Source organism: Monomorium pharaonis, chromosome 11 (genome assembly GCF_013373865.1).
Source record: "Monomorium pharaonis isolate MP-MQ-018 chromosome 11, ASM1337386v2, whole genome shotgun sequence".
Taxonomy (NCBI): Eukaryota; Metazoa; Arthropoda; class Insecta; order Hymenoptera; family Formicidae; genus Monomorium; species Monomorium pharaonis.
In genome coordinates, this window is record NC_050477.1 from 1,359,268 (window position 1) to 1,378,077 (window position 18,810).

Here is an 18,810-nt window from a genome sequence, read left to right on the forward strand (position 1 = left end):
TATTAAATAAATAATAATGTTTCGTTTATCTTAATAATTCATTTGTTACGCGTTATTCATACTCATTTCGAAAAATGCTTATGATAGTTGAACTGTAGTAATTTATAAGAAAATTAATCGATAAAAAACGAATATAAGTGATACGGATATGAACAAATATCAGCACAATACATTTTACAGAACTTCTAATTTTTTATGTGTGTTACAATGTATTCAGGATATGTATGTAGGATATTATAAAATTTGTGAATATTACGCGTTGAAAATTATGATATCAGTGTACTATTAGTGAAAAAAGAAAATAATATTTTGTCAATTTATATTTATGTTCATATTAAGTATACGCTCTTAAATACAGTTGCTGTTTTTTGTTCCATGAATTCACATATATGAATATATGATCGTAAAACGAAACTTATAGTAAAGTAAGCTCAAAGCAATGAAATAGGCATACATGTATTCTAACGTGAAAATATCAAACATTGTTATAAGCATCGAAATAACGCTACCGTATCCTACTTTAATGCTCATTAAAAAGTCTATCTACCACTGATTATCTCTTAACAATCCACTTTTTTTATTTATCATCAAAGGCGCGAAGTGAACGTTTAATATTAACGTATCAGAATCAAAGAGTCGATTCAGTTGACGAGTCCAACAACTGGAACACGGATCGGACATTTCAACTTTGGAAGTTCATTCTCTCTTAATACCTCTCTTAGCCGTAATTATTCTCTATAAAGATACAATTATTAATTAAATGGGTCGTATATGCATCGACGAGTTTCATCCTGGAGTGGTGGCGGCCAAGCAATGGCTCTCTTAAAATCATCTTAGCGTCACATTTTCTTGACTAACGGTATGTGAAAGTAATTGGGAACAATACCTTGCACTTGTCACTCAGTTTGAGCGCAAGCACGTGTCTTCCATCGCTGCGCCGTGCAATGCGTTTGTGAACACAGGAGCCAAGTTGTCTGTACGTGTGTGTAATAATGTGTGTCAGTTAAATGGAAGCGCGTGGAATGCGCATTGTATTTTTATAATCATTTTCACTTTTACTTTCGAACAGATTACGTTAAATATCCTCATGCTTCTGCAGAATAAAATGAATATGTGCCGTGAGTTAGACTTAAACTGAGTTATTTAAATGAATTATTCAAGTGTGTAAAATTTAAGGGAAGACTAAGCTAACTTCGATAAAAAAATATCGAAAAACAAAAAGCGAAACGAAGATATTCTAAATTGTATTATGTACATGTTTCTGTAAATGCCTAGAAATATAATTCGTATATTATACACGTGTACTTAATCTGTCGTTTTCATTTTCATTGTGATTGGGAGCTACGCGCGTATATCGGAATAACAAGGCCATGTTTCTTTTATTATCAAAGACATTATATACAAAATATTTATTCTTTTCTTTTCTTTGATTGAGCAATGGCAATCAGCACATTATAATTCATTTATTTGTTCTGCTACGAAAATATAAAAGTACATATGTACAATTCAATAAATTAATCCTCATCAAAGGGGCATGAGGTACAATATTCTCGCTGTACAATACCCGATACTATAATTCGAAATTAACTACAGGAAAGTTCTTAATAAAACTACAGAAAGATTGACTGGAGACTAATCTCGTATAGATGGCAATGATGGATTTCTTTCAAATGTGTCTATATATACGTTTATATATATATGCATATATATAACTATGCGTTCTGCGATAGTTATATATATATCTAACATAAAAAATAAAGAAAAAAAATAGATAAAAGAATTTCGATTAAGAATTGAATCTCTGTATATACCTCTACGCGAATAAACAGGTCCTGTGTTCACTCTATCACAGCAATTATCTAAGCAGCAGATTTCAGTTGGGAAGAAATCTTGATTAAGACTTACACGAGAGTCAACAATTGAATATTCTGACGATTTAAAAATACTTAAAACAACTCACTGGACCCAATGGCTCCCCCACCACTCCAGAGTGTGATAATTTTGAGTCTGTAAAATCGAATCATTTTCACTTTTTTCTTACTCTTTCGCTCGCGCGTTCTCTCTCTCTCTCTCCCTCTCTCTCTCTCTCTCTCTCTCTCTCTCTCACTCTCTCTCTCTCGCTCTCTCAATGTAGCACGACTCTATGTACATCGCATCGGTTTAAACGATATTTTACACGAATCTGCCTGAAGATTCTCTATACTTTACTTTGGTAATTTTCCCAATATTGATCTTTTCCTTCCTTTTTTCTCGCGTTTTCGTTTTTACAACGAATCCGCTTGCTGTTCCACTGATTGTTCACTATGATTCTCACTGGCGTGCCCTATTTGTTCGATAGATTGTACCACATTTTGTTGCGCTGAATCTTCAGCTGGAATGGGCGCTTCATATTCACACGGTTCTTCTTCACTCCGTTGTTTTAGCGTTAAATCGTTGCTGGAAAAATGATCCGCACCAATATCAAAGATATCAGTCTGCCCCTGGTCATTTTGATAGTTAATTTCATCTTTACCCTTATCATTCGATATAGCAAATTCATTTTCTCTGTCACCGTGTATCACATTCTGCTCCTGAATTGCTGACTCGTCTTGTTCCTTTTGCATTAGAAGATTCTGTTGATCAACAGCCAACGATGAGGCATCAAAGCTATCCTTCACTTCTAGCTCTCTGCCATCTGATATCTCCACCTTATTTTCGGCCTCTTCTGATGGCATCTCATCTACATCGTCCGTCAGCGGTGGACTAACATTACCCCACCTGGATTTTCGGTTTCGGTTTCGATTCTCCCGCTCGGACATGTTTTTAAAGTCCTGATGTTTCGTTAGTTTTTGCTTGTCTCGCGGAAGATGATTCTCACGTTGGCCGTGTCCATCGGATTCCTGACCGGGCCAGGACGCGGGCCCACTACCCTCTTGATTTCTCCACGGTCCGTCCGGTCCATGCATCGCCGGCGGGCCCATTGGGCCAAACGGTGGCCGGATGTGTGGTCCTGGACGACCGCGCATATCATCGAACGGCGGTCGGAAGAAAGGGTCCGCTTCTCTGGGATCAAATGGTGGACCACGAGGTGCGAACGGCGGCCTCATCCCGGGCCTCATACCTCTCGGACCCATGCCACGTAGATGGAACATCATTGGACCTACAAAAGACACGGCAAAGTGTCACACGCACAAGCAAGAATATAATCTGCGATACTGTATTCTGCGATACATATTACATATTTTTTAATATGTAAATCATAAAGAAATTAAATAAATTGTCATAAAAAATTCATGAATAGTCACAGGTATAATTATTATCGTAAGTGTAAACATTGATAGAAATTTGTCAAAAGTTTAGAATTACAATTGCGTCATGCAATACATGAACCAATATTGCATATTTTATATAATGAGAAATATAAAGTTTCTGCTGAAACAATATTTAGTTATTATTTTTCGATTTTTTTCTCTTTCTCTTTCCACAATCAAGAGTGAATTAAAAAATTTATTATTATAGTGCTGTACAGTAATTTTTAAAATAAAAGTTTGAATGTTTCTAATAATTTAAATGTATTTTATAATAAATATATATTATTTCTAAATCATAAATTAAAATATTTTTGTTTTACCCGAAACTCATTTGCATACTCACGCTCGCGTATTTCTGAACGTGCAAAAATAAAATTATATAGTTGAATCGATATCAAATCAATATCAAGAAACTGACAATAATATTAATTCGATGGCGAATATGTTTCTGACTGAAACAACTCGTCGTCACAAACGTGACTTTTCTGCTAAAAGTCGAATTAGGTTTGAAGAGTTGCGTCGAGAAAACACAAAGTAAAATAGAAATTAGATTTATTCGCATTTGACCGTCGCGATTATTTCGACGTTGTAAAGTGACTTTGCTGTCTGTACATATCAAATCCTCATATATTAATATTAGTGGTTCTATTGCAATAGAGAAATTTAAGAGAATATCGCAATTTTTATAATTTTTTATAATAAAAGAGTTATTTGTGATGTCGCGTGTAGTTTCGTGTAGAAGCAATAAATTCATAATTAGCAGGTCTTAAATTTGATCTCTCATCCTATAAATATTTTTGAATTCGTAATATGTGTAAAACGATTCCTTAAACGCTCGAAACAGGGTGCATATAGTTGAAATAAACAATTATTGTTGCAAATATTCATTTTAAAAAAGTCGGACCAGATTTTTAGAACAAGCCGATATTCATCCAAGGTTGTAGAACCAATGTCGATTGATTGATTAATAATAATTATTTCAGTTTTTATAATAAGAAGTATGATCTTATATTAAATGCACTTAATTAAATACCATTTCATACAATAAATAGCATTCTCTAACACAAACAAAAACATACCAATCACAAAAAAGATAATGTCTTACCAGGTCCCCTGGCTCCACGCGGTCCAAATCCATCGGGTCCAGCCGGTCCAGGTCCTCTCGGTCCTTTCGGCCCCATTAAGGGTGGCATTCCGAACACAGGTTCCATTGGGCCACCAAAGAAATCTCTTCTGCGGAGGTCGAAATCCGAACGGTCGTTGTGACTTCTAAGATCGAAGCCGTCCTGCATCCGCGGATCAAATCCATCGCGTCTCATCTCGTACTCGAAACGTTCACGTTCATACTCGTCCACGGGCGGTCTGCGAGAACGCACTTCCGGTCGCTCGAACTCGTCTCGTGCTGGTCCCAGTCTACCCGGTGGAAAATCATCGGATCGAGGTCCATTGTGACCTAGTCTGTTCTCGTAATCTTCCGGGAATATGCCAGGCTGCATCCTGGGGTCTATAAAGTCGTCCATCTGCGAAGTCCTTGGTCCACCACGCGGCGGAAAATTCTGTCGGTCAGGCCGATCGGGCAGGCCGCGTTGCGGAAACTCGCGTGTGTCTGGTGGTCCGCTTCGAAAATCTGGTCCTCGCGGGAAATCTGTTCGATCTGGCGGCAACACTCCTCCGAACTTAGGTAGGTCCATCAATGAGATCGGCATGTCGCCGGGTGGCCGTCGTCCTCCTCCGCTGCCTCCGGGACTTTCTTCAAAGTTCCTGTCGTTTCGCTCGCTGCTGCGCTCACTGCGATTACGAATGTTTCTGTCCATCCGATCATCCAGCGGTAACGTACCATCCGCCAATTGCCGCAATCGATCGGCTAGACTGGGCTTACTCTCTTTCTTCGTCATACTCTCGCCTTCTTGAACGTTTTGATTTTGCACACTCGGTCCCTCCAAGTGTCTGTTGCTACCTTCTCGGCTCTCGCGGGTCTCGCGGCTGTCGCGATCTCCGCGTCTCTCATCTCTTTCTCTATCACGACCGTCGCGATTATCTCGACGTCTATCTCGACCGCGATCCCGTCCTCTTCCTCTGTCTCTGCCACGATCTATTCTGCACTCGTTAATGTCCATGCGATCGCCGCGATCTCGATCACTTCGGTCTCTTCTTTCTCTGTTTTCCCGATCGCGTTCCCGCTCCTTGTACTCGCGAGACTGATCGTTCTCCAGACGACAATCGTTCACACTACTGCCTATATTCATCGCCGCGATTAACTGATCACTAAGGTTCGGCTTGTCCTTGCCGGGTAAATTGCTGTTCAAACTTTGCGGCATCGCGTCCTCCATCTCCACGTCCATGTCGTCCGAGTGGTGCTGTTGAGGTAGTTGCATCTGCATTGGCGGCGCCGGCGGTCCCACTCCGTACGGTTGTCGTAACATTGGCAAGTTCGGCATGCTTGTCTCAGTCGTAGGCGGCGGTACTCCAATTGGTGGAACATTGTGCGGCATACCTGTAATATTCAGGATCTCGTATCCTGTTTGGCAACTATTAGCCAACTTTGCTGAGACGGTAAGAGTTATAAAGTATCGTCACAGGTTCGATTAAAATTAGATCTGAGAATACATGATAGTAATAATATTAGTTAATATTTATAACTCTGATTATTTTTATTTTCTTTCTATTATCTTTCTGCGAAGATATTACCTTTGTTTAAATCTCAGCTAAGACTACATCTGAGATTATTATTTATTATTATTCTTAAAGTTAACAGTTTAGAAAAAATACAAAGAGATAAATAAAAAACTAAATTTGTGTAGTAACATGTATAATTTCTATACTTTAATTCTTTAATCAAATTCAAATTTGATTTTTCTGTTCTTTCATACATTATTTTATTTTGCTTACTAGTTATTATATTTTTGTTCAAATTTAACAAAAAAGAAAATTTATAAAAAGATGTTTTATCATTGATATACCATATGACAAATATTTTGTATGCAGTTGTAGAAAATAACGTTGCTATTGACAATATCGTAAGAGATTGTTGGATTTCTTGTTATTATCAACATTTTTTTAAATTTTACATACCGGTGGAGTTTGGCTTATCCGAAGGCGCTGCAGGTGCGGGCAGTGGAATTTGTGTCAATAAACTTACGCCAACACCTGCACCAAATGGTGGGTTTACTGAAGGTGTCAACATGGTTTGCATCATGCCGGGTGGTCCCAGCAGACTCTGCATATTGGGCGGTGGTACTCCAATCGGAACATTCGGCATTAATCCATGTGTCATTTGTAGGCCCATGTGGCTAATCATTCCTGTATAAGATTGATAAGATGTTTAAGATATATTAAAGATTGTAAAGTATTTTGCCAATTATTATTCTATTACAGAGAGACCTGTTTGTGTCACAAGGAAAATAATTTTCTTTGTAAAGCATGTATAAAAAATTCATCTAAAGAAAAATAATAAAAACAGTTTTTGTATATAGAAAAGCTTATAACAAGTTCAAATCATCAAGATATTCAAAATCAAGATTAATCAAGGTAATTAAGATATCAAGATATTCAAACTATAATACTATGAATACACATAATTATTATGCATAGAGCATCTGCAGTTACAAAATCGTACTAACTTGAATATTCCTCAGAAAAAATGTTACTCGAAAAATGATAAATGCTATAAACTCACGTGGCACCCCTGGCATCGTAAATGCCGGCGGCATCATTTGCAATTGCGTGTTCGGAGGAGGCAGCAGCGCAGCCGACGTTGGTGGTCTGATTGGTGGTGGCTGACTAGTGTCGACTAATTGCTGCTGTTGTTGTTGTTGCTGCTGCTGTGAATTAGTCGACGACTGCATGACATTGACGATACCGTCTGTCAAAGTGGGAATCGGAGCACCAGCGTTCGCGGCGGCAACCATTGCTTGCTGTTGCAGATGCAATTGTTGCTGCAGAACATCCGCACTCGTGCCAGTGTGTTTCAGTTTTCCTACAAAAAAAAGATGTTTTAAAATTTATTAATTATATAACAATTGTATAATATATAACATAATGTGTGTGTGTAAATATATTTCATTTTTTGAACAAATTATTGTCAAAACACATACAATTATTTTAATATCAAAATTAATATTTTATTAAAATAATGTTTCAGAGATCAGAATCAAGTTGACATACTTATAGTAAAATTTCAATTTGAAAGAATAATCCTTGATTTTAATTTCGCAAGTTGGTTCAAGTTACACATTACTTTAATTTCTGCATGTAACTAAATTGAAACTTGCGTTTTAAGAATTTTTCGTAATGTTCACGACTTATAATAAGAGAAAATTTCATAAGAATAACATAATAAATTGTAAGCAAAACGTAAATAAGTTTTATGGATGTGAGATCTTTAATTTACGAAGCTAGAATAAAATCACATAGCAATTCGAATAGCATTAGCATATATGAAAATAATTGATTCTTTTTATCCTTGATCCTCATTATTTTGTGAAAAGAGTTGATAACTAATACAAGAATTTCGAAATTTAGCTAAACAGACAAATAATTTGTATCTATACAATAAATCAGTTCTATTATTCTGCGAACACGCAGAATTCTTTTATTCACATGCACGCACGCACGCACGCACGGACGCACACACATTTTATATGTATATATAAATTGAATAAATGTACCTTTCAAATGGGGAGGTAATGTGTCTTCATCTATCATCCCTCCTTCTTCCAGCAACTCCAACTCCTGATCGGTAATGTTGGTTAACTTATTCCAAGGGATGTAACTGACGCCTAGTTCTACTTCCCAATAGTCTTTCCATTCCTTGCCCTTCACTCCTTTGCCAGGTGCCCATGCTAACTGTATAATTAAAATAGAAATATATTGTATATATTAAAGTAATTTTATTCAGTCATTATGAGATATATATTGTAAATGATTATTTACCGTAATAGCTTTGCCTTGCATCTTTTGATTTTTCAATTTCGTTAACGCTCGATACGCATCCTGCCTCCTGTTCATACATATAAAAGCACAACCTCTTGGTGAGATTAAATCAATGCTAACAATATCACCAAGCTCTCCAAATGTATCAGACAATTCTTCTTGATGTACGAGTTTCGACAAATGTCCTACCCAAAGCGTCGTACTACAAACTGTAAAAGTGTGTTTAATTTCTTTTGCTTTTCTTATTTGTATTTAAAAAAAGGGGGGGCAGGATGTCCTTTGTCTTTAATATACATACCACTTAATTTATCTCTAACTATCGGTGGCAAACCGCGTTTGCGTCGCTCCCTATCTTTCTCTCGCTCTTCTTCTGTCATCTTTTCTCGACTATCGTCACGTTTTCTATCACGACCCCTATCCCTTGAACGAGATCTACAGGAAAGAAAAAATATATATATGTATAACATAAAATGGCAGAAAGATAGAAAGTTACAAAAATTGACAAATGTTTCGGTTTCTAAATTGACTATTATTAGCTATCAATTGGATTTTTGTTCTGAATATTCAGGAGTTCTTACTAAGTCTTTTCATGATTTAATCCAATTTGACTTAATGTCAACTTTAACCTAATTACCTTCTTCGTCTCGATCTGCTTCTAGACCGAGATTTTCTATCTCTATCTCGATCTCTGTCTCTGTCTCTGTGCCGTGGAGATCGGGATCGACTGTGATGTCGATACCGTTCTGGCGATCTACTGTGGGAACTCGTGTTTTCGCAGTTTACAATTTCTACACTGCTACTATCACGTCTGATACTATTTCTATTATAAAAAAATTATTAGAAGAGATAAAATACGTTATTAGCAAAATAATATATACATAAACCCACCCAGAATAATCTTGCGTCTCTTGACGTTCATCAAGTAATGGACTCTTTTGATTCTGATGCACGGACTGATTCATTTGTCGAATATTTGATAAAGATTGCGAAGTGTACGACATAGCTGGCGGATAACCAGGAGGTGGCTGGCTCATATCTTGCATCACATTGCTGTTCATATTTGAGGCATAATTTTGTGCACTTGGTTTTAAAATATCAGAAGGTTTTAATTCGCATTCAGATGCAAAAGGAAGGTTCTGAAATAAAAGACAAAGATTATATGTATTGTACACAAATTATGATAAATAAGAAAAAATTAAAAACAACTCTAAACAACTCACAGGAACAGTTTGTGCTAAATGCTTATCGAATTCTTCTTCTTGCTGTTTCATTTGTTGCAGCTTGCGCATCTTTTCTTCCATTTCAAGTTGCGAAGAAGATGCATTACTCTGCATGGTTTGTTGCAAAGTTTGTAATTGTCTCAGAACCTTCAAATGACATAATGTATAGAATGATTTTATTACCTTAGTATTGTTATTAACTTTTGATATTCTATGCGTATATACCTCTGGATTTGCAAGCAACAGTCCAAGGCTTTCTAAACTGTTTGCTGAAACTGCATTATGTTGGGTATTGGTCGAGGCAGCTGTGTTTGGAGAATTAGTAACAACGACATCGTCATCTTCTTCCTCACCATAATCAAAATCTAACAATTTTTTATCAAACTTGACGGAACTCTTTTGCTCATTTGTAACATCTTTTTTCATAAGTAGTTGCTGTAAATGTTGCAACTGGTCAAAAATATTGGAATCCATCTGACCAACGTTGGATTGATTCTGTATAAAAAACAATAAAAATTTAATAAACTTTTAACAGCTATGCACATAACATATATAAATATATATAACATTACCAAAAGTTTATTTGCGTTGACTGCCGCTTCCATTTTTGTTTGTGCCAGCCATACTGGATCAATTGTTTTTCCAGATGGAAAAAGTTTAGAGTCTTTTACAGCATTTTTAATTGCGGATGGAGGAGTCTTAGTCACTGCGCTTACGTTACTTAGATTATTTCCAGATGATGTATTTAATGTACCTAGCAACATTACAATATATATGTATATTATATGTTTAAAGGAACTTATTTACATTGTTCATTAATTTTGAGTATTTTCATTTAATTCAACTTCTTATATATTATATTTACCATTGCTATTTACTGGCTGTTCTTTATGTATTGGATGATTTGGGTCTGCCAGATCAAAAAGTGGTTGAATAACTTCTGGTGGAAAAACGGCATTCTTCTGCCAAAGGTTCAATACACGTATAACTTTGCTCTTATCTTCTTGTGGACATTTTAGAAGATTGAGAAAAGTAGTCTGCATATTTTTTGCAAATCGTGGAGCAAACACATCCTTTTCCATCCCAAACTGATGTCGGGATTGTCGAACAATTGAATCTATCACATACAACCCTGGTACTTTGTACTCTGGCTTGCACTGAAACAGAGCAAAGCAAATTATTAAAAGTGACTTAGTAGGAAAAAAGCATTAAAATAAATGCACTTACTTTTTGAATGAATTTTTCCACACTTTGTACAACATGTTTGTAGAATTTTATTGCTTTGATAGCTCCTCGTGTAAGCGAATTCATCTTGGCTTTCGAGATTGGGGGTTTGACATCGTAGAGAGCAGAGAGCTGTAAAATTAAGTTTTAATTAGTTCAATTTTTTAGAGAAGTGATGCTTAAAAAGAACTGGAAAGTAATACATACAAAATGTTATCAACGTGCTCATAATAAAACACACATTGATAGCGCTCTGAACACAAATTAGAGCATGGCCTATATAAATTATCTCTAATTTCTAAGCATTCAGAAACACAATAGGTTCATATTGCTTGCACTTTGGACACTCGGAATCCTTGTTTTCTCTCCCTCCAACACCCAAATATACATTTATTTCGTTTTAAGTACAAAAATGTTTGAAGATTTTAAGCAACACGACTAAATCTTACGTTTTAATGGAAAGTAAATATCAAAGTATTGATGTAAGTGGTGTTGTCAAAAGTTCCAGCAAACATAATATAGATAAAAGCATATAGAAAAACCACATGCATGCACGCGTGTTTTGTCAATCTACAATTCAGAAATACGGCCAGCTATTCACTCATCAAAACTGCGAGCATTCGTTTGGCCGAAATTGACGAAGCTGTTTTGCGAAAACAAGCCACGCTGATGAAGTCGATCGCGCCGAAGGGTCGATTGCATCGAAGAGGATCAATCGCGCCGAAGAATATCGCGATCGCGATTTCTCCTGAACAGTCTCGGGCGAGTCGTGCCTCCTTCGCCGGAAAAACCCTTCTGCAGAGTCACAGCGAGGAGAATATTCGAGGGGGGAGAGGAGGGAGGGCGACGACGCATCATTTTTCGTCCCGTTGCAAGCGCGCCGCGACGATTTTCGCGCGAAATCATGAGCGAAAAGAGGCAGGGCCGATCGAAGGAGAGGGCAAAGCGTAGAAAAAGGGAAAGAGCTGCCCTAAGACGGTGACCTCTAAGACGGTGCTCGTACGCGAGAAAGAGAGAGACAGAGAGTGCGCGCGAGCGAGCGGAGGGATCACCTCGGGGTGTTGCTTACCTCCGCGTTGAACGCCTTTACCGCCTCCATCGCGCGGGGCAGGGGAAGAGCCTTCTTGTGTCACGATTGTTGTTGAGTCTCACGCGAGTCCCGGCGCAGCGTAATACCAGCGTAACGTTCGCGTTAAAGCTCGCATTTCTCCTTCATTACGCACTGTGTAGCCGAGCCATGCCATTCAAGATGGCAGGTCTCTCCCGTGTGTTACCCGATACGCATCGCGGGGCGGCCGACGCGTGACGTCACCTGTCGTTCGCCCGATTGGTAAGGCAGAGAGAAGAGACATCGATTCTCCGCTGTCGGCTATCGATTTTGCTCCGGGGAGCGTCGTCATGCCGAAATTGACGTCGTCACGTTATAGAAGTTCCTCCGTTCTTTAACGTGGAACGCAAGGTGAAGTGTTAATTAGGATGCAATAAACACAATTAATTTTTGCAGTCGGTCGAGTCTTTCGAAATTTCAATTATTTTTGTCTTCGCGTTGATTGGTGGTCGTTTTACAGCCAAATATGACGGAATTAACCGCCAAATTTAAAAATGAAAAATTAAATAATAGAACCAATAATAAAAGTTTAATTAAAAAGAATGTTAATTGTCTCGTACATTTCAAGATTATGTCCTCATAAATTATTTATATATTATGTTTATGTTACGTTTATACAACTTTTTTGTAGATATTATATGTATAATATAAGCAATTATGTAATGTAGATTATTTATATTTTACATGTAAGCTTTAAAAAAATAGATCTAAGCATTTCAAAGATAATTGAAAAGCGATGGCATTATCGATCAAGAAAAGATAATACAGAAATATTTCCGGCGACTATAGTGTATAATATTTATTTCATAAAAGCCACGTTCTTCTCGTACCATCAGCCTAGAATTTCTGTAATAAGAGTTAGCCAATGCGATTTTTGATTGGCCATTTAAATCCACCATATGTAACAGCCAATCAACCGCGAATTTTAAATATTGCAACTAACAAAGAAAACAATCGTTAATACAACATTGCTATGCAGCATGTACACTATTTAAACCTTATATTTTATATATCGTTGACAATGTTATATATGTACATTTATGTTAGCGCCAGCATTATTAATTGATGATATTGTTCATTTCTACCTGTCTACAACGTCTACAGTAGAACCAACCTAAACATGATAAAACCAGTGTTACCAAATCAATATTTTAACGTTAATTTGGATTGTAATGTCGGCGGTTTATCTTAATTCCCATTACAGGAACTCTACATTGGCCTGTTTTGTGCTGACGAGTGACGACACTGCGAATGCACGGTTCATTTCACGCGCTAGCTGATTGTACGAAGGGGAAGAAAAGAACACGTTGATCCGCGTCCATCGCGTAGCGCGGTGCGGTATCTCTCGTCACGGTCGATTCTTCGTTCTCTGCATTTCCGACGAAGGACGAAGCTCAGGGCAGTCAGAGCTGAGAGTACTCGACGCGTTTTCACGGTGCATGCCAGCGTCGTCGTCGCCTGCCCTTGTCTCATTTACCAAGGAACACGGCCATGGCGTCGTCCGATCAACAGATCAACATTACTTCCGATCCAGCCGTTAACAGTGTGCAAACGGCGGAGAGTACAAAAGAGTGAGTTTTTTAAATCACGAGCGCTATTACTAGGTGCGTTTTGCGTTCTCTTGTAATCTGACGCGTGTGTAATTGCGTCATGGATAGAAGTAGAAAGTTCGCTTATGAACATCCGTTATCCGAGCACAAATCGTCCCTTGCGCTACTGACTTCGGCCTGGTTTACAATAGCTGGAGTAAGCATGGAGTAATAAGTAAGAGTAAGGTAATTTTCTTCTGCGCTGTGATTGACCGAGCGTTAAGAAAAGCAGGAATAGGACGAAATGAAAATAATTTATATCGCTTACGCCCTTATGCCTTATTTCGTACACTGGATTAACCCTTTTACGCCTAGTCTTATTCCATGCTTACTCCAGCTATTGTAGACCAGGCCTTAAGCGAGGTCTACAATACATGGAGTAAGAAGCATGGAGTAAGGCGTAGGAGTAACGATTCTGCTGTACGATGCTTACAACAGTCTTGTTTAGAACGATAAAGTAAGCGTAAGAAATACTGCCAATTAACAATGTCAAGAATAGGAAACAAACTGCTCTGATTGGCTGAGCGTAACAGCGTAAGCGTAAGAGTAAGAGTAGGAAATAAAATAAATTTATTTCGCATATGCCGTTACGCTAGCTCTCTTAAGCCGGAAGTGACGTTCTTACTCCTGCTTAAACCTACTCTTACGCCTTACTCCATGCTTACTTCACGTATTGTAGACCTTGCTTTACTGTAATGGGTTACTGGTTTTAAATATGTAAAAGAGTCAAATGTATACCATGCTTTTTGCAGATAATATTTATATCTAAAAAGTGTCTTTGAAACATGCATAACAGATGTCGAGATGATTCGAACTAACAACTCGTGTTTAAAGCGTGGTCTAATACATGGAATAAAGAGTAAGAGTAGAGGCAATGATTTGTCATATAATTTTCCACGATTTTATGAAATTAATGGCATTGTTTGCACTGTTTGTAGCCATTCCTGTGCTCTAATTGGCCGCACATAAGTGTAAAAAAAGATGGAGTAGGAATAGGAAATAAAATTAATTTATTTTGCTTATGCCCTTGTATCTACTGTTACTTCTTACTCCATGTATGGTAGACCATACTTAAGATCTATTAGTACCAATGTAACTTGATTCTGAACTTGTTTCAATTTACTTTCTGTTAAAAAAATTTTTTTAATTAGAAAAACTAAGTTAAAGCAATTTTAAAGTTAAACTACATTATTGCAAACAAATTTAAAGAATGTCTTTCCAAAATCATTGGATAATTTGAGTTATCCTTTGATCTGAGTTAGGAATTCTATTTATTTTATGAATAATAAATTGATTAGAAGAAAGGAAATCAAGTTTTGTAAACCTTGCTTTAATTTGGTTAAATAAATTCCAATCTATATATATATATATATAAATCATAATCTTTAGTCTGATTATGGTTTAATACACAGATATACAAACATTTATTATTATGATGATATGTATTAGATGATATGTATTATATCAATATTATTATTTATATATAACATTTATAGATTGGCGGAATCGAAAAAAGAAGCTGCCAATCAATATTATTCACAAAAACAATACAAGAAAGCATTGGTTGGCTATAATGAGGTTATTGGTAAGTGTTTTATATATTATATAAGTGTAGACTATATGTTTTGCCTTTAACATGTTTTGACTACCATTGCACGATTAGGTAACTTTGTCCCTGAATCTATTTTTAGCATGTTACTTTAATATACTGCTTGATTATAAATTTTTTATATTTTTTATTTTATCTAAAATTTACAATAAAATCTTAAAAAAAAAATCTGAATGGTATCACTTATACTACTTATAGGTTGCCAATAACAAGCTAACTCAAATTCCACAATCAATGGGTTAAAAAAGTGGAAAAATTAATTTTCTAACAATATTACATTATTTTTAAAATATAAAAATTATTTTTTTAATAGCTAATAAACCAAAATTTATATTTTAGCATTGTGTCCTGATATATCGCGTTACTATGGCAATAGAGCAGCATGTTACATGATGCTTGGACAATATCGAGATGCGTTGACAGATACTAAAAAATGTATCGAACTAGAGCCAACATTTTCTAAAGTAATGATTTTTTATCTATTAATTATATTGTAATGCGTTGATAAACTATTTTTTTGTCCATATTCTAGGCGTATGTAAGAATGATTAAATGCTACTTGATTTTGGGAGACATTTTAGAAGCAGAAACCACATTAAAGAAATTGCTAGAATTTGACCCCAATAACGAATCGATATCCACAGAGCAAAGAGATATAGCATACGTAAAAAAGTTTATTAACGATGCTGATGCTGCCTACAATGTTAAGGATTATCGCAAGGTAAAGAGTTTATTTTGATGAATACTTTTATATTTATAAGTGATTTATTATATAATTAATTGGATTTCCTGTCCCATAGGTTGTGTATTGTATGGATCGTTGTTGTGATATAAGTACGTCTGGAACACGTTTTAAATTAACTAAAGCAGAATGCCTAGCTCTTTTAGGGAGGTATCAGGAAGCTCAGGATATTGCAAAGTAAATTGCTAAATTGATACATATATGAAATATATATACAAATATATGTATATATTATATTATTTCAGCGATGCTTTACACATCGATAAACAGAACGCTGAAGCGTTATATATCCGTGGAATGTGTTTGTATTTCCAAGATGATGTTGATAGAGCTTTCACACATTTCCAACAAGTTTTGCGACTTGCGCCAGATCATGCCAAAGCACTAGAAATATACAAGGTAAGAAGAAAACAAATAATGACTTTCTTAATTTATATTAAATTACATAGTTGTTAATTTTATATTTTTCTTTTGCAGAGAGCAAAATGTTTAAAGAAGAAAAAAGAGGAGGGTAATGCAGCGTTTAAAAGACAACAATATCAAGAAGCTTATAATCTTTATAATGAAGCCTTAACTATCGATCCACATAATATCATGACTAATGCTAAATTACATTTTAACAAAGCAACAGTTGCAGCCAAGGTATTATATTACACTTCTTTTCCTAAATTGATATGTCCGTATGTAGAAAAATATTCATTATTGTTCTTTTCAGTTAGGGAAATTAAACGAATCTTTAACAGAATGTACAGAAGCTTTACAGCTCAATGAAAACTATTTAAAAGCTCTTCTAAAAAGAGCGAGTATTTATATGGAACTCGAAGAATATGAAGAGGCAGTTCGTGATCTCGAAAAGGCGTGTAAAATGGAAAAAGTTAATCGCGGTATGAATCGATGCTTATTAATTTTTTATATAATAGTATCTTGATAGCCTCTAAAGATGTATTTTGCATGTTTTTTATAATTTCCTATAATTTTATGATTTTATATATTTTTTCAGAAACAAAACGATTACTCTCAAAAGCTAAATTGCTATTGAGGAAATCTAAGAGGAAAGATTATTATAAAATTTTAGGTATTGATAAAAATGCATCTACTGAAGATATTAAGAAGGCTTATAGGAAACGGGCTTTGGATCATCATCCAGGTAAAGAAAAAACATTTGTGATTGTGTTGAAAAATATAATTATAAAAACGTAATTTTGTACGTGATATTTTATAGATCGTTATTGTTTTGTACATAGCTTTGTACATTATATTTTACAGATCGTCATGCTAATGCTAGTGAAGGAGAAAAAAGAGAACAAGAGAAAAAGTTCAAGGAAGTCGGAGAAGCTTATGGTATTCTTTCAGATCCCAAGAAACGGTCTCGTTATGATCGCGGACATGATTTGGATGATAACGAAGGTGGTTTCCAAGGTTAGTACTTCTATTTTTTTAATGTGCACATGTATAGTAATTAATATATTATCTATTTTATGCTTCTTTATTATTCTGTATTAATATTATATATTTATATTACTTCTTATTTCTTGTTTTAGATATAGATCCGAATGCAATGTTCCATTTCTTCTGTCAAGATGGAGGTTTCCAATTTCAGTTTCATGATGGCTTCCCCAGTAGTGGTTTTCAGTTCCAATTTCCAGGTTAAGAAAATTTGCGAAAACAAATGGCAAAGCAAAATATGTGTATATGATATACGAATCCGTTTTTAGTAAATCCTGTGCATTGAATTTTTCAACTACGATGCAGCGTAGTATCATTTGCGCTTCCTAATTTGGAATTGCAAGATGTCAAGCATTTGTTAATCGATTGATATACATATATATATATATATATATATATTTATTTGAACATGACATAAAATGTATATATAACATGTACGATCTTATTATACAATAGTACAATGCAGTAGATCTTCGATTTAATGAATTAATTTAAGCGAAAGAACGTTAAGGTTAACGTCGGAGTACGACAGGCAATTTCGGAGCCTGAAACACACTTGTACCTGACGAAACCTTGTGAATAAGAGAAGCAAACCTGCGTTAGATTGAAAAATTAATTATTGAATAGTTTTTTATTTTTTAATTAAAATTTTGATTAATAAACTTGTCGAGCGCGTGCGCATTATAAAGATTAATTATTTAAAATATCTTTTTGAATTATATAGATATTTAGTTTTTAATTATTTTGGTATTGCTCGATTACTGAGGCCGTTTTTAAAAGTTCGTAAAATCGAGGGTTTACTATAATTTTACTGATTGCAGTGAAGTAGGTTTGATGTGTAATTGACGATATATTCTATACCCTTTATATCCATACGTAATGTATATCTACTAGTTCTATATCTGTTTTTACAAATCCGAATTAAGGTGCAATCGTCTCATATTGTAATTGATTTATTATCTATATACAATATGGATTCTATGTTTGTCTTGCGATGATACATGCGCTTAATACATCGTTCCCAAGTACAATTAAAAGTTGTAAGAATATATTGTTTCCATAAATCCACAATGTATTCATTCCACAGATCTTTTTACAAATATATAAATTATAAAACATTTTGCTTTTTTTTAATTGTGTCATAATCGTATAAGAATCAAATCTGATGTTGATCTTGATATTGTTCTAAGTTATTACAGAAGCTATGAAATCTTTTATTTATTGTAAAAATGACAATCTTGTTCAAAGGTAATATGCAAAAAACATTTAATAGTATCAGTACAAATATCAGTACAAATACTGTCTGTAAATGTAATTTTTATGTAAATGTATATCTATAAGGTTTATTACAACGTAAACTGTTTTACATGCCATTTATGTAAACAACAATGAATCGTGAAAGATAGAAATTGTATCAGAAATAGTGAAAATTTATATTTTATTTTTTATGTTTAATATTATATACTTTTATATTACCACTAAAGATATATCACATACTCTAAAAAGAGAGATAACTTACTTTTTCTATTATAGGATTTATAATAACTTATAGCATTTGTTTTGTTTATATGAGAAATACCCATGTAAAAATATAACGTAACAATATTAGTAAATAATTCGTGTAAATGTAATTTAAGTTCTTAAAGTTTT

General features: G+C 35.2%; 2 protein-coding genes across 4 annotated transcripts; one reads left to right on the forward strand and one right to left on the reverse strand.

The window, feature by feature from the left end:
* Positions 1-302: 302 nt before the first annotated feature.
* LOC105838936 (SR-related and CTD-associated factor 4) lies at positions 303-12,084 on the reverse strand. 3 transcript variants are annotated; one of them, XM_012684875.3, is made up of 15 exons: positions 11,736-12,081; positions 10,670-10,798; positions 10,308-10,599; positions 10,015-10,196; positions 9,668-9,937; positions 9,443-9,589; positions 9,111-9,358; positions 8,857-9,042; positions 8,521-8,654; positions 8,223-8,431; positions 7,958-8,135; positions 6,967-7,266; positions 6,363-6,590; positions 4,396-5,808; positions 303-3,139 (listed from the first exon to the last, which is right to left on the reverse strand). In XM_012684875.3, exons 1-15 carry the CDS (start codon positions 11,763-11,765, stop codon positions 2,265-2,267), a joined length of 4,821 nt encoding a protein of 1,606 aa, XP_012540329.1. In that variant the 5' UTR covers positions 11,766-12,081; the 3' UTR covers positions 303-2,264. The 3 variants fall into 3 exon arrangements, with proteins under 3 accessions (XP_012540329.1, XP_012540330.1, XP_036149443.1); XM_012684876.1 differs by having other exon boundaries at positions 2,265-3,139; positions 4,396-5,784; positions 11,736-11,765; XM_036293550.1 differs by lacking the exon at positions 8,857-9,042 and having other exon boundaries at positions 2,265-3,139; positions 11,736-12,084.
* Positions 12,085-12,947: 863 nt separating this feature from the next.
* Positions 12,948-18,278, forward strand: LOC105838937 (dnaJ homolog subfamily C member 7). Its single transcript, XM_012684877.3, has 11 exons — positions 12,948-13,345; positions 14,860-14,948; positions 15,312-15,436; positions 15,505-15,693; positions 15,773-15,891; positions 15,960-16,113; positions 16,192-16,356; positions 16,430-16,598; positions 16,715-16,861; positions 16,981-17,133; positions 17,256-18,278. Exons 1-11 carry the CDS (start codon positions 13,266-13,268, stop codon positions 17,363-17,365), a joined length of 1,500 nt encoding a protein of 499 aa, XP_012540331.1. The 5' UTR covers positions 12,948-13,265; the 3' UTR covers positions 17,366-18,278.
* The last annotated feature ends 532 nt before the right edge of the window (positions 18,279-18,810 follow it).

Excerpts from the sequence above, each read along its gene's own strand:
- LOC105838936 (XM_012684875.3), bottom strand. The coding sequence starts at position 11,765 with ATGGAGGCGGTAAAGGCGTTCAACGCGGAG. Across the intron at positions 9,938-10,014 it reads TCAACGCAAATAAACTTTTG|AATCAATCCAACGTTGGTCA; the intron begins GTAATGTTATAT and ends TTTTTTATACAG. Across the intron at positions 3,140-4,395 it reads GCGTGGAGCCAGGGGACCTG|GTCCAATGATGTTCCATCTA; the intron begins GTAAGACATTAT and ends TGTCTTTTGTAG.
- LOC105838937 (XM_012684877.3), top strand. The coding sequence starts at position 13,266 with ATGGCGTCGTCCGATCAACAGATCAACATTACTTCCGATCCAGCCGTT. Across the intron at positions 15,694-15,772 it reads ATGTTAAGGATTATCGCAAG|GTTGTGTATTGTATGGATCG; the intron begins GTAAAGAGTTTA and ends CCTGTCCCATAG. Across the intron at positions 16,599-16,714 it reads AATGGAAAAAGTTAATCGCG|AAACAAAACGATTACTCTCA; the intron begins GTATGAATCGAT and ends ATATTTTTTCAG.